Here is a 14,098-nt window from a genome sequence, read left to right on the forward strand (position 1 = left end):
GATGGAAAAGAAGGAGCTAATAGCTCTGAACGTTATACAGAGAACTCAGTCCCCCTCTCTTCCAGAGATCAGTGAGTCACATCATCCAACCTGAGATCAGATAATAGGCTGGGGACCAAGGAAACAATGTGTAAACAATGGGAGGAATAAGCGCCCATAGCAGGCAAACAAAGCAGCATTGCTAAAGCAATGTGTTTAGGAAAACTCTTGAATTTATATAAGCTATCAGTATAGGTAGGATCCTTGAGATTGGAATACCCCTTTAAGCCTTCAGAATGACATAAATAAGCACTGTCACTAAAACAAACTTGTCATAAATGAATAGTCAAGGTGATTGTTCGAAACAGAGAAAAAAATGCTTCTTACTTCTCTTATCAAGTTACTTTCCTCCGGCTCCATTAACCTGACTTTCATTCTGAAAATTCTGCCAAATCAAATGACTCAGAGTACACATACAAATAGAAGTCTATGGAGAGGGGGGAGGAAGAGTGATCAGGGGGAACTAGAGACAGAAACAGAAAGACAAGCTTAAGTCTAAATAGAAGTTTTCTATTACAAAGTACTTTATTCCCATTAGTGCATGTCAGGACTTCTCTATACATGTCCTGCAACTGTTCTGGAGTGATGGAGATAATTGTAGAACAGATTCTCCTCTTCTAACTGTGGGCAGTATGTGGCAACTGTCTTCACCTAGCAGCTCAGGGAAAACTGCAAACTACACATAAGGCCTGCAGAGGGGATAAGTGCTAAAAATTGCTAAATAGAAGTTATATAATGGGCAGAAATAGTATCATCCCTCATGTACACTCTTGGCAGCTTATCCTGAAAAGTCACCTGCGAAGACAGGAACACTTAAGGCAATTTTCCCATAACAGGTAATGTTAGGGAGAGAAGGATCAGGATCAACAACCGATCCATTGTTCTTACTGCGGATCCCTCCCTTGCCACCTGACCTGTGGTGTCCTCTTTTTCACGTCTGGGGTTCTTTTAGTTTGTACATTGGAGAGAGAGAACTCAAATCTTGTAGATGAAACCCCAAATACTAAGTAACCATTTTTATTACTTTTCTAATTTATTCTTTCTGTTTTTTTGCAGCGAAACCAATTGTAATTCCAAAAGTATGACAAGACCTCGTCGTGAAGAGTTATTAACAACAACAATGTAACCACAAGCTTTGACAAACAGCGGAGCAATTTGGCACGAGCATGTTCCAAACACACATCATCCAGCCCTTCCCTCCGAGCCATCCCAAGGAGTCTGTCAAACAACACATTGTGTCAGAGGCTGCAAGACACCAACACTCTATAGACAAGGGGCGAAAGTGCGAAAATAGTACAGATAAAAAGAGGGGAGGGCTGGGCCAGAAAGAGGGGGGGCAGGAGACATATGGGGGAGCGGAGGCGAGGAGGAGAAGAAGGACAAAAAGACCCAGGACTGGAAGACTTCTTAGGAGAGAAGGAACATAAGACGTGATGGAGATGCCAAGAAAGAAGGAAAAAGTTTAAGACACGACTCACCCCGGAGCTCACTGTTTGTGGTAAGTGATAGTTTTATCATAAGAGGAAATTTTTGGATCTTTGGAAGATGTCGGGGAAGTTAATATACGTTATAGAAAATTTTTGTAAATAGTTAGTATAATGCTTGGAAATTGACCAAGAATTGTCTAGAGAGAGAGAAGAGCAGATGTTCTTTATGTCTATGTTTAGTCTTGGTTGATGTTTTTGTTGTTATTTTGGGAGTTTTTGTCGTTGGTTGGGAAGATGTTGGAGAAGGTGATGGACATGTGGGAATTAGTTTCCTCAGTAGTTAGTTATGTAGAGGAGATCAGTTCTGTGGCTATTATTAAGATAAGATAAGATAATCCTTTAATAGTCCCACATTGGGGAAATTTCAGAATTAGAAGGCTTGGTTGATGTTTTTGGTTTTTTTGACAACTGGACCCACCCCATTGATTTCTAATAACTTGTGGAACGCCTTCACCTTATGTAACAGTATATGATCCAACAAAACTGGCACATACAAGAATGGCCCTGACAAGAATACACTGAGCAGGCTGCCCCTATGAGCGTATGATCTATAGCAGGGGTAGGCAACCCTTGGCGCTCCAGCTGTTATAAAACTACAACTCCCAGCATGCACACTTGCTCTGCTGTTCTTGGAACTCCCATGGATGTGAATGGAGCATGCTGGGAGTTGTAGTTTCACAGCAGCTGAAGAGCGGAAGGTTGCTGACCCCTAATCTATAGGGTCAAAACAATCAGTTCCCCTTGTCTCATGCTATTTGTTCCCAATGAACTCAATGTCTGAGCACTGGAATGAGTAATGAGTCTGAGTAGCCTCAAGCCTCAAGGGCATTCACGCTCTTACAGGTGACTCAAGAACAAGTCTGACTGATTGAGGATGAAAAGTGAACGTGAACTTTTTCGTGAACTTTTTTTTTTTTTTTGCACTAAAATATTGAGTGTTCTTGTGTCTCGTTCATTAACCCTTTATGTGCTCCTACACTTTTACCCCTGAACTTCCTGTCTAAGGCGACGTCAGTGGAGCCGGTGGAGGTGTTGGTCCTGTTATTGAAATTGTCTTTGACCTATGACATAACCTAACCCAGGGATAGGGAACCTTCGCCTCTCCAGCTGCTGTGAAACTACAACTCCCAGCATGCTCCATTCACTTCCATGGGAGTTCCAAGAACAGCAGAGCAAGTATGCATGCTGGGAGTTGTAGTTTTGCAACAGCTGGAGAGCCGTACGTTCCCTACCCCTGCCCTAACCCTTTACACCATCCATCATTCTAAATTGTGGCTGATTTTGATTGGTAATGGTCAGCCATTTTAACATTGACGCTGTTTATATACATTGTGTTTATATACCTGTACCTTAGTTATTAGACAACCTGTTCTATCACATGATCAAAGATAACTTGGTCTCCTTACTCCAAGCTGATCACAGGTTCTCCCCCAGCAATAAGCTGTAGAATGTGAAGTGTTTGATTTCCCTACATTGCCTCCGCAGGTGAAACAAGGTATTACACCCTTCTCAATGATCTCAATGAGCTGTTCCTCTAATGTATGATCATGAGCAACAGATTTTATTTGCAGTCATTCCTCTCAATGAACTCCAAAAAAAACCCCAACCCTTTATGTCCTCCCAAAATATTTTACAAATCCTCTGTACGTTGCAATCTCTTTTCAGACTAGATATTATTGAAGTGTTAACAGAAAAGCAGAAAATGGACGGTTTCTTTTCCCGTATTCGCCATCTTCAGTAGTAACACTCCATATCCCCCCCCCCCCCAGCAGCCGAGACATCATACATTCTGGTTAAATTTAGCAGCATAATAGTCTCTCTCCTTCATAGTCGATTACAGTGTCGTTCTTTGCCCCAGGCGGGTGGGTGATGGCACCGCCCTGAATGTGCATTACTGTACGGCGTCGTTCCCCCAGGGCACAAAGTTGTGAGTAGGATTCTGAAACAGAAAGAAAGTTATTCATAGATACGGCTTCCTTCCTTATGTGAATCAATTATACTGCCTTGTATAGAGGGGCATTGGAATTTGGGGTGAGAGATGATTTATTATTGTTGGGTCAGAAAAGGGGACGCGATAAGATACCGCAACGCTACGTACAACATGTTCAGTTGTATTGCATTCTGCATCGACTAGAGGCAGTGTATCTAGTATCTCCATTGACTTCGAAGAGCGTCGTCTTCAGGGTCATCGGGGTTAATAAGCTTCTCAGACCTGAGTGATGTTATATTGGAGGTTTAACCCAATTTGCCACTTTTTTGACTTTTTGATATAAGATAATCCGTTAAAAGTCCCACCATGGGGACACATTACCCCCAGGCTGCCCTCTCCATCCAATACAGAGATAACACATAGCACACCCCATAGAATATTTAGGGTTCCCATGTAGTCTTGTCTTCTCTGACTCAGCAGGCGATCATTATACTAACAATATACACGCAAATGTTTTTGGATCTTAATAAAATTCAAAAACATAAAGAAAAAACAAGACGCATAGATATTTTGGGTGATGTTTGGTGTTTCAGAGGTCATGGGGGTCATTAGAGGGTGAAGGTCTTGCTGTCATGTGACCTCTTATGGCGTAAGTATGAGGATTGGGTCAAAGGTGACACCATGGTATAGGTACCGGAGGATCATATACCTGAGGAATAAGTGACTGGTTATACCTTGTGTGAAACAAGACAAGAAGACTCAATGGACACCATAGAAGTCATGCCCTGCCAATCCCAACCCTAAATTTTTGGACTTTTTTGCGTGGTCACTTTTGATATTCATTTTGATATTATTATAACTCAATAACTTCTCATTGAAGTGTAAGTAGGTGACTATTCACCTGAATTAACCTGGTCCGATTAAATTAATGGGTCTTTTTTATCTATGGGGTCATTGCATCAATGGAGTCGCTGCATCTAAGGAATCATTAAATGCATGGGGTCATTGCATCTATGGAATCTCAAAATCAGTTGGTATATCTATAGGGTCATTACATCTAAGGGGTCATTACTAGAGATGAGCGAGTAGTACTCGATCGAGTAGGTATTCGATCGAATACTACGGTATTCAAAATACTTGTACTCGATCGAGTACCACTCGCTATTCGAATGGAAAAGTTCGATGCAGAACCAGCATTGATTGGCCGAATGCTATACAGCCGGCCAATCAACGCTGGTTCTTCTCCTACCTTTAGAAGTCTTCTCCGTGCAGCGTCTTCCGGCTCTTCATTCACTCTGCCAGGCATCGGGCCTGGGCAGAGCCGACTGTGCATGTCTGCTTGTAGTGCGGGCAGGCGCAGTCGGCTCTGGCCAGGCCCGATGCCTAGCAGAGTGAATTCAGAGCCGGAAGATGCCATGGGGACGCTGCACGGAGAAGACTTCTCAGAGGATCCAGCCTGACCCTCACTCGTGGACTTGGTAAGTATAATTTGATCGAACGTTGCCTACCACTGAAACAAGCATTTCCCCCCATAGACTATAATAGGGTTCGATATTCGATTCGAATAGTCAAATATTGAGGGGCTGCTCAAAACGAATATGGAACCTCGAACATTTTACTGTTCGTTCATCTCTAGTCATTACATTTATGGGGTTGTTACATCTGTGTTGTCATTGCATTTAAGAAATCATTAATTTGATGAGGTCATTACATCTATCAAACCATTAAATCAATGGGGCCCTTATGACTATGGGGTCATTACACCAATGAGGCCATTATATCTGTGGATTGATTAAATCGATGACGTAATTGCATCTTGACCAGTTTTGCTTTTTCCATTACTATCATCCTTTATTTTTTCCAATTTTCATATTGGAAATTTTTGTTTTTCAAAATTACAGAAGCATCGACGGAAGAACCTCAAGATAAAGAAAACGCAATGGAACCTGAATGTAAATAGCAGAAGCCAATGGACTGAACAATGGTATAGTAGGTAGGACCTAAGATGGAATGGATGATGTGGTCCAACAGTGTGCATAAAGAGATCTAAGAAGATACAATATAACCATGAACTTGATAATTCAACGTAAGTGAAAACTCAACCAACAATGAGACTATCAATCTGCCTGACGGTCGGGGTCATATTCTTCTTGGGAATTGTTCCCTCGTGTCTGATGAGAGCAAAGAGACCCCCAAGATGGAAGTGTCCAACGTCTTGTAACTGTACCGTTGACAATGTCCTGTGTGATGGTTCCAACTACATTCCCAACACGTATTCCTTGGATATCATCTCCGTGTAAGTCAAAACCAATCCACCAAACTCAACAATGTCTACCTAATTGTAAGCTCAACTTATTTGTTCAAAGTATCTCAAAAACTTGTTGATTGTTGGCCACCAAACCTAAAATTCAACTTGGCCAAGCTCAAGACATGACCAAGGAGAAAAAGTCACAATGAGACAACTTGGGTAGAGGCCTATCTCCCTTGTGAGCAAAAGTATCGGCCATTTTGAATTCTAATAACCCAATACTTTTCTTTACGGATATCTGCCCTCGAAGGAGACTCAGGAGGCCATCATTAAAATTAGGGGTCTTCCAGTCTACATTAATCTAATGTATAAGGATAGTTTTATGTCTTTGGGTGGCTTAAGGTGTTTAGGTCTATAAATATCCTTGTTCTTCTGCTGATTGCGGAGGAAAATTCCTGTCTAAGAAGTAATTTTTAATATAATTATCCCTCTGGAGTCCTCTAATGAGAAATACAATAGACGAGCTATTATGCAAGGAGATTAGCTCATATTTTTAACATGTTTTTCACTAAACGAAAGTGGATAATTTTGTAGACTGAGCCAAGGTTCATAAAAGTGTAGCCTGTCAACCTACTAGACACAAAAAATGCAAAATACCTCCCCAAGGATGTAACATAAAGGCATCAGAATCAAAACCTATCTCAAATAGGGTCCAGCTCATGTCCCACCCATTATCCGGCCAATGGATTGTCCATTGGATTGTTCTTCAGATTAATCCTACCAGTACCAAGAGAGATTAAACTTGTAGAGGACTCCTTGGGGCTTGACCAAATTCAGCAGATCACGCCAAACACATATAGTTTTGGCCAATGATGATTGAAATTTTCCAACCTGGCCAATGACCTCTTTGACCGACAGCTCCCTACAGTTGGCACGCAATGGCCAATGATCAGCTGAACTTGGCAGATTTTTGATTTAGCCAACCACATATGAAACTTTACAACTTGACCGTGTGTATTTTTGACAGATGTCTGGCTATTGGTTCATTTTTCAAGTGATGATTGGTAGGGTTGAGCCGATCTTGAGTTTTCAGGATGGATTTTAAAATTTTCGATCATTTTCTAGCCAATCCCGATCGTGAAATTTTCTCGATCGTCTATCGGAATCCGATCTTTTCCGATCTCGATCGCTCAACCCTAGTCAATGCTTCTCTATGGGAAAAGTTGCTTTTAGGGTTCAGCCGATGTTGAGATTTCAAAATCCGATTTCCGATCATTTTCCAGCCAATGCCGATCGTGAAATTTGCTTGATCACCAATTGTGATCCGATCTTATCCAATCCCGATCGCTCAACCCTAATGGTTGGCTTACTTTTACCTTAACTCTAAAAGACATTGGAAGGAAGGTGGGGGTTGGTGTCTCCTTATGTTTTAGTATGGCGTAGCCACCTGACTTGTGTAGGACCTTTGGTGGCTTGGACGATTTGGATAGGTTTTTTCTTGAAGTCATCAGCTAGCGTAGGGACTCTTATAGGCAATGGATCCAAAGAAAAGCTATGGAAATTAGGTCTCTTCCAGCAGGCAGATATTTGTCTCGTTAGCGCCACCTTTTGGTGGTAGTGACTACTCTGGCTCCTTGAGGATTAATTAGATGCAACGAAGGAATGTTTTTGAATCTTGTGGAAACTTCCAGTTTTATATACGTAAAGTGAATTCTTCTTGAACCTTGGACTTGACTCCTGACTTACCCTTATTCTTCGACAGTTCCTTCTTGAGATGTGGCTTCCAGGCCATCCCCTCCGACAGCTTCGCCCAGTCTCAGACGTTGCAGATATTGTAAGTGCTCTCATTAACTCCTAATTGCTTCTGACACAACTGAACTGATCCTTGAACATTTATTGCCTTCATTCTGCCTGCGTTATTACAGTCAGCATCGATGCCGGAAGATTCATTCTTTTAATGAGCCGCGGCAACTTCTAATTTCATCGTTTTCTCTTCTTCCAATAAATTTTGTGTTTCTATTTTTTGCCAAAAAGTCATTGAAATCAAGTGATTAGTGGCCGGGAGGCAAAAAAGTGACATCACGCAACTAAGGGGTGTAACTGGAAGACCTTGCCTTTAACTAACCCTAGTTTCACATGGGGGGGGGGGGTAAGATAATATTAAAGATCTCTTTGTTTAAAGGGGTTCTCTAGGGACTCTGTGAGTACTTACTGAACCCCAGTGTTAATATCTGAATTCCAGACCCCTGCTGCATTTTAATAGGTTTTTACTGGCCGGATAACTCCAGCTGGTGACGTTACTATTAACTTAGCTATCCCTTCCTGCTTACAGCAGCCACTTCCGATTTAGTCTTCAGCCTCCAGGAGGCGCTGTATGCTGCATATGATGTCATTGCATAAGAACAGGATGTGCAGCACACAGGGCCCCCTTGGAGGATGAAGGCGACGCTAAGGATGATGTGGACAGGAGTAGGGATTGGTACATAAATAGTGGCCGATACCTGCTGGGATAATCCATTGTATATGGGGCACTTACTGTTTGGGTGCCTGTAAAGGGGGCAATATACCAGGCAGTGGGTCAGTAAGCACAACTTTATATCAGGAGGGGGACAGGAAAAGGGGCATAATACCAAGTGGGGGACCAGGAAAGGAAGTGTTATACCATGTGGGCGCCATGAAAGGGAAGACTAGACTAGTGTCTAGGAAAAGGGGTGCTAAAAAAAAATTTTAAGGCTTGTATGCCTGTAGCAATTGGGTGGGCCCTAGACATCCCAGTCCTGAATTTATACCAGACCCTCCATAATGTATTTTTTATAGTTCTGTCTCCTTATATTGACAAGGAACACTTTATGAGTCCCCAATGGCTCCAGGGCTCAAACGCGACCGAACCCACTGCACCATCTCAAGTTAGGCACCCGCCTTTAGTGTAGGATCAACAACTGACAGACAGGCCCTCACTGACACTTATATAGGATCTATTGAGGAACACAAGGTTGTGAGTATTGTCTAGCGTTAGAAAAACTTGGCTGCTTCCTTCCAAGCACAGCGCCACACCTATCCACAGATTGCATGTGGTATTGCAGCTTAGCCCTCGTGGAATTGAGCTGCAATACTAGACACAACATAGTGTGATACGGTTTGTAGACACCCCCTTTAAGCTTCTTCCTCTGTAAGACAGTGTATACCCTTGCAGTACATCTATACGCAGCCAGTTCAACAGGAAATACAAAAACAGGAGATGATGTTCTGCATCGAATAGTCTTTGCTCTCATTTTCTTGGTGGATGCACTGAATGAATTTTGTATCTTACAGGCTCTTCACGTCTTGTTCCATTGAGGAGATTTCTGATGATGCCTTTCTCAAGCTGAAACACTTGGAGTATTTGTAAGTTCTTCATGAGAACGACCGTGCAGTTCACTTCTCTGTACGAAGGTTCCTGTCCGGACTATAGACCTCCTGCCAAACACTTGAGTAGATGTTATCAGAAGAAGACTTTCCCAAGTGACCTCACTTTTGGCCAGAATTCTGAGTTCGTCGCACAAACTCTTCAAATGGAAGCATAAATTACGCCTTAGAAGAAGGCTCACGTGTTACTTAGCTCTTTGCCCTGGGTTTTTGGGTTTCTTCAGTTTTCGGAAGAAGACTCTCTTATTTCCCAGGTTTTAGAGGGTTCTTATGTTTTTGGAATCCAGTGTCAAGCTATAGAACGTGTTTGACCTTAGTAGAGTGGTGCAAACCTCACGTAATCTTCTCTGGTGGTGGTTGTTCCCTGAACACACAAGGATCAGGCATCTTAAAACCAACAGCCCGATCTTTCTTTCCCCTGACATCTGATGTTGGGGTGCAACTGGGTCATCAGTATATGGTTGGTTCCAACAACCATCATATCTAATTTATATCAAAACCATGATGGTCAGGAGGCCAACAGAGAGTGTATATGCATCTAAAGTAAAGGGCCAATCTAATGTAGACCATGGTTTTGGAGATCATATGGCCACAACAATGGTCCAAATTGCTCTTTTGAGGACATTGAATGGTTTCACTCCAATAAGGGGTCCATAGCAGACACGAAGGCCTGGAGGGTTAGGAGTCTAGGCAAGTCAACATGAGTTGTGATTCAGAACCCATGTCCAAAGACCAACCATGGCCATCGCTATTCAGGTCCTACCATTCACAGTCTTTTTTTTAACTTTTCCAGGTTCATTGAAAACAACAATATAAAGAAAATTTCCGGAAACGCGTTAAGAGGTCTGAGGTCGCTGGTTCATCTGTGAGTACAAGGTTGTTCTCATAGGCTATTGGTTATTTTTATGGAGGTTCAGCCATGGTAGTGAATCTTAAAGGCAATGTATCTAACAATCAAAATGTCTCTTTGGCTCCCCCTATGGGTAGTTGTATCTATGCTAATTCCTTGTGGATTAAAGTGCTGCATTACAGGAATATTCTAAATCTTGTAACGTGGTCACACCTCCAGTTTGGGTCTGTGACTTACAGAGAAGTTACCTATAGGTGGCACTAGAGAGACATTATAATTTCATGGCGTATGTGAAGAAGGTTGAGGACCATGAGAAGATGAATCCACTTTTCTTCCTACTGTAGAATATTCTACCAGATCACATGATCTCTAGAGGACGAGATGACATTTTGGTGGATAATTTCTACTTTTCTGTCCCCATACAGGAGTCTGGCGAATAATCACTTGGAATTTCTTCCCAGCGGATTATTTCGGACACTCACAGCCATCAAACACATGTAAGCAATGGCCTCGGGGTGCCAGTATCAGGTGGGCCCCATCCTTAGCTAGTGACATTGGCATAAACTGGGGTTCTCTATCTATTGCAAAACTGCAACGCCCTTTATTTGCTTGGTGGCCGGACAGGGCGTTGTAGGATTGCAACATCTGGAAGGCTAAGAGTTGGAGAACGCCATCTTAGACCGTCTTGGTATGACTACAGAAGGCTAAGATTCAGCTGTATTACCCCGCTAAGTCTCTATGATGGAAGTTTTATATCAAGAATTGATAACTTTTTGATTTTTCTGGCAGAGATCTGCGAGGGAATCCCCTACACTGCGACTGTCAGATTAAGTGGCTAGTGCAGTGGGTTCATGGACCGGGGAAGAGCGTGGCGATATGGCCTCCATTACCTTGTGAGGAACCGGCGAAGTTCAAGGGGAAAGGTCTACATGAGCTCTCCGACACGGACTTCTACTGCATGAGCAGCAGTAAGTGAAGCCTTCTTACTATAGGGTCACACCTGTCTGTTTTGGGGAAAGCTTTGTGATGAATACCATTACATCTTCCATTGGAGTCTCCAGATTCCCAAGACTCTTGATCGATACGTGGGGTTAACTTACATTGTTCTTTGCCTCCTTCCAGTAGAAAGCTTTCCTAGATACAGATAATTCAAGGACTTAGATTTGGTGGATATATGTATTTTGGGGCTGCTATCCTCACTGTCCACTCCTGGGTAATATATATGTAACCACCATCTTCCTCCGCAGACATTGTACAGCGCTGGACCTTTAAGCTCCCCTCTTTGTCCGTCAAGGCTTTTGACTATAACGCGCAGCACTATGTGGTGATCACACACCCGTTCGAGGGCCGATGCACCTTCCTGGAGTGGGATCATGTGGCGTATGAGTTCAGATACTACGACAGTATCAAAGGTGAGACCTTCTGCCCCTAGGAGGTTTATAGTGTGCTCACAACCCCCTCTCCCCCATAATAAATATATTTTTCACAGCTGAAAGTTTGCTACGATTGTATCCAGTCTAGACAATCCTCTGTGAGCTAAACATAGTGGAATCTGGACCGATACATTTTTACCTGCACTGATACATTGTATCACTCTGGAGCCCAGCTTGTTTAGCTCACAGAGGATTGTCCAGACTGGATACAATTGTAACAAATCCTCAACTCCACAGGGATTAGATCAGTTCTGATGTTCCGCCTCTAGAAGGAAACAGAAAGTTACCATTTTCTGACAGCAAGCAGAGATCTTGATAATGGTGAGGAACAAAATAAAAAAGTGCACTGAGTACTTAAAGTAAAACTAAAAATTCCACTTTTGCTTGGAGTTGTAGATGCCCCCAAAGGTTTTCTATCTCTCTAGTCTCCAGTATTCTTGTCGTAGACTTATATGACAATGGGCCATACCACCCATCAATCTAATGCGAAGTCGGCCCTGCCCTCATATGCCTACTTGGTCGATTTATTCCACTACCACTAGACAATCCCATGAATTACCATTTTTCAGGGGTCATGACCCAACAGGATCTTTACTTCATCAAAACTAAGACAGGACAATGAAGTAAAACTTGGAGGACCTTGAATTCTGTAGCATAAACCACGTTATCTGGTGACAGTCTTTACTTATCTTCATGCTTTGAACCTTCAGGTATCTCTGTGGTCTCCTGCCTACCAATAGTCATTGGCAAGCAGCTCTTCGTGGTGGTGGCTCAGCTGTATGGCGGCACCTCCATCTACCGTCTGGACCCCTCACCCGGAAGCCCATCTGCCTTCCATCGCTTCCAGCACTTCCCCGATATCCGAAAACCCAACGATGTTGAAAGCTTCACCTCAGCCGAAGGCGATCACTACTTCATCATAGCAGACAGTGCCAAGTCTGGAGCCAGCACCTTGTATCGTTGGGATGGCCGTGGGTTTTACCCTCAACAACAGCTACCACGTTGGTACCGTGACACCGATGCTGAGCCTCTTATTCTCTCAGGTTCTCTGCACCTCATCATGAGCAGCGGGTCCCAGAGGCCTCTTGTATATCGATTCGAGAACAAGCATCTAGAACGTCTGACAGATATTCCAGAAGCTTGGGATGTCTACGCAGTCAAGCACTTCACGGATGCGCAGGACGGCATCTTTGCCTGCTTGGTTCGCTATATGGGCGATTCCTCCCTTGTGCGTTGGGATGGCTCTATGTTTCGGCAACTCCAGCAGTTACCCTCCAGGGGGTCTCATGTTTTTCAACCTTTGTTGCTTGGCCAAAGATGGCATGCCCTTCTGGGAAACGACTTTGGCTATACATGGGTCTACCAGCTGGAGAAATGGAAACACTGGGAGATTGAGGAGAACAGTGATAAGGAGGGACCAATAGGACCACTGGTGGCATTGCAGGAGCTCAAAGTCCTAGAGGCTCGAGCTTTCACCTCTGTCCGGGTAGGAGGAGGACGACAGTTCATTTTTGTGGCCAGTTTTGGAGGGGACACGGTGGTGTTTGAGTATATAGAGAAGGATCATGCTGGGTAAAGAGTGACAGACTCCAAGGAAACTGAGCTGCTCCTCATAGGCAAGACCAAAGACCTGGTGGGAAAAAAAAACATTTTGCCACTTTTTTTGTTTAAAAGGGGAAAAAAACAAAAAAGTTCTCATTTTAAGAGACAGCGATGGAGACCGATGATGTCACTGGTTACGGTTCATGTGTAAGGACAAGACTGGAGCTTCAGTAATCAGTAAGGAAAACTTCCAATCAAAAAATATGGACTTCGCAAGGGCTCCTCACCCCCACATTGTAATGGTTTTGGTCACAGCAGGGTTTCTCTCCTCTCTGACACTATTTATACACCATCTATGAAATATCAGACCCCCCCTTTAGTTATTTCTTTATAACTACAGCAGATTGGTTCATATAGTCATGTGATAACTAAGCCCCAGCCAGGAGGAACATCATTCGTGTAACATTATGGTGTGATTGGATGGTTTCCACATGGCAGCAATGACTTCTCTATGACAACTAAGTGTCAGTCTCCACCCCTTTCTTTATAACTACAGTTGACTGGTGCAAATAGTCATGTGATAACTAAGCTCCACCCACGAGGAACGTCATCAGTGCAACACTATGGCAAGACAGGAGGTTTCCTTTGCTAAAACCAGAACAAGTAAAATCTTTGCATCCCGAATACAAGATTAACCCATTATTCCAATGTAAATGTAATTCATGACCGGTTGCGAATATAATATGTAAATGATAATAATTTCTCATAATCGCAAAATAAACCAATGTAAACCAGGAGTGTGAATACCACCTGTCACATCCGGCCACGTGAGATAAGCAGTCAAAATGGGGGATTATTATATCGTATCAGTCAAGTATCTCTGATTTAGTCACATGATAATGTTTATATGTTTATATGTGGACATACAACACGGATATAAGATAAGATATGATAATCCTTTAATAGTCCCCAATGTGGGACTATTAAAGGATTATCTTATCTTATCTTATATCCGTGTTGTATGTCCACCAGAGGGCAGTGTCCTGATGTCGTACAACAGAATGGACATATACGGGCCATCCTAGCACATGACGCGGGTGCGGCTGTCAGGGGACGACTCGATCCTTTTGCTCAATCATGCAGCCACCCTTCATTCAGGATGCA

General features: G+C 43.0%; 1 protein-coding gene across 1 annotated transcript; it reads left to right on the top strand.

Moving 5' to 3' along the window:
* The first annotated feature begins 1,383 nt into the window (after positions 1-1,383).
* Positions 1,384-13,750, top strand: LOC142209000 (leucine-rich glioma-inactivated protein 1-like). Its single transcript, XM_075277928.1, has 9 exons — positions 1,384-1,537; positions 5,358-5,752; positions 7,467-7,538; positions 9,017-9,088; positions 9,903-9,974; positions 10,385-10,456; positions 10,749-10,927; positions 11,207-11,371; positions 12,103-13,750. Exons 2-9 carry the CDS (start codon positions 5,565-5,567, stop codon positions 12,966-12,968), a joined length of 1,686 nt encoding a protein of 561 aa, XP_075134029.1. The 5' UTR covers positions 1,384-1,537; positions 5,358-5,564; the 3' UTR covers positions 12,969-13,750.
* The last annotated feature ends 348 nt before the right edge of the window (positions 13,751-14,098 follow it).

This window comes from Leptodactylus fuscus, chromosome 6 (genome assembly GCF_031893055.1).
Source record: "Leptodactylus fuscus isolate aLepFus1 chromosome 6, aLepFus1.hap2, whole genome shotgun sequence".
Taxonomy (NCBI): domain Eukaryota; kingdom Metazoa; phylum Chordata; class Amphibia; order Anura; family Leptodactylidae; genus Leptodactylus; species Leptodactylus fuscus.

Excerpts from the sequence above, each read along its gene's own strand:
- LOC142209000 (XM_075277928.1), top strand. The coding sequence starts at position 5,565 with ATGAGACTATCAATCTGCCTGACGGTCGGGGTCATATTCTTCTTGGGA. Across the intron at positions 9,089-9,902 it reads CTGAAACACTTGGAGTATTT|GTTCATTGAAAACAACAATA; the intron begins GTAAGTTCTTCA and ends TAACTTTTCCAG. Across the intron at positions 9,975-10,384 it reads CTGAGGTCGCTGGTTCATCT|GAGTCTGGCGAATAATCACT; the intron begins GTGAGTACAAGG and ends GTCCCCATACAG.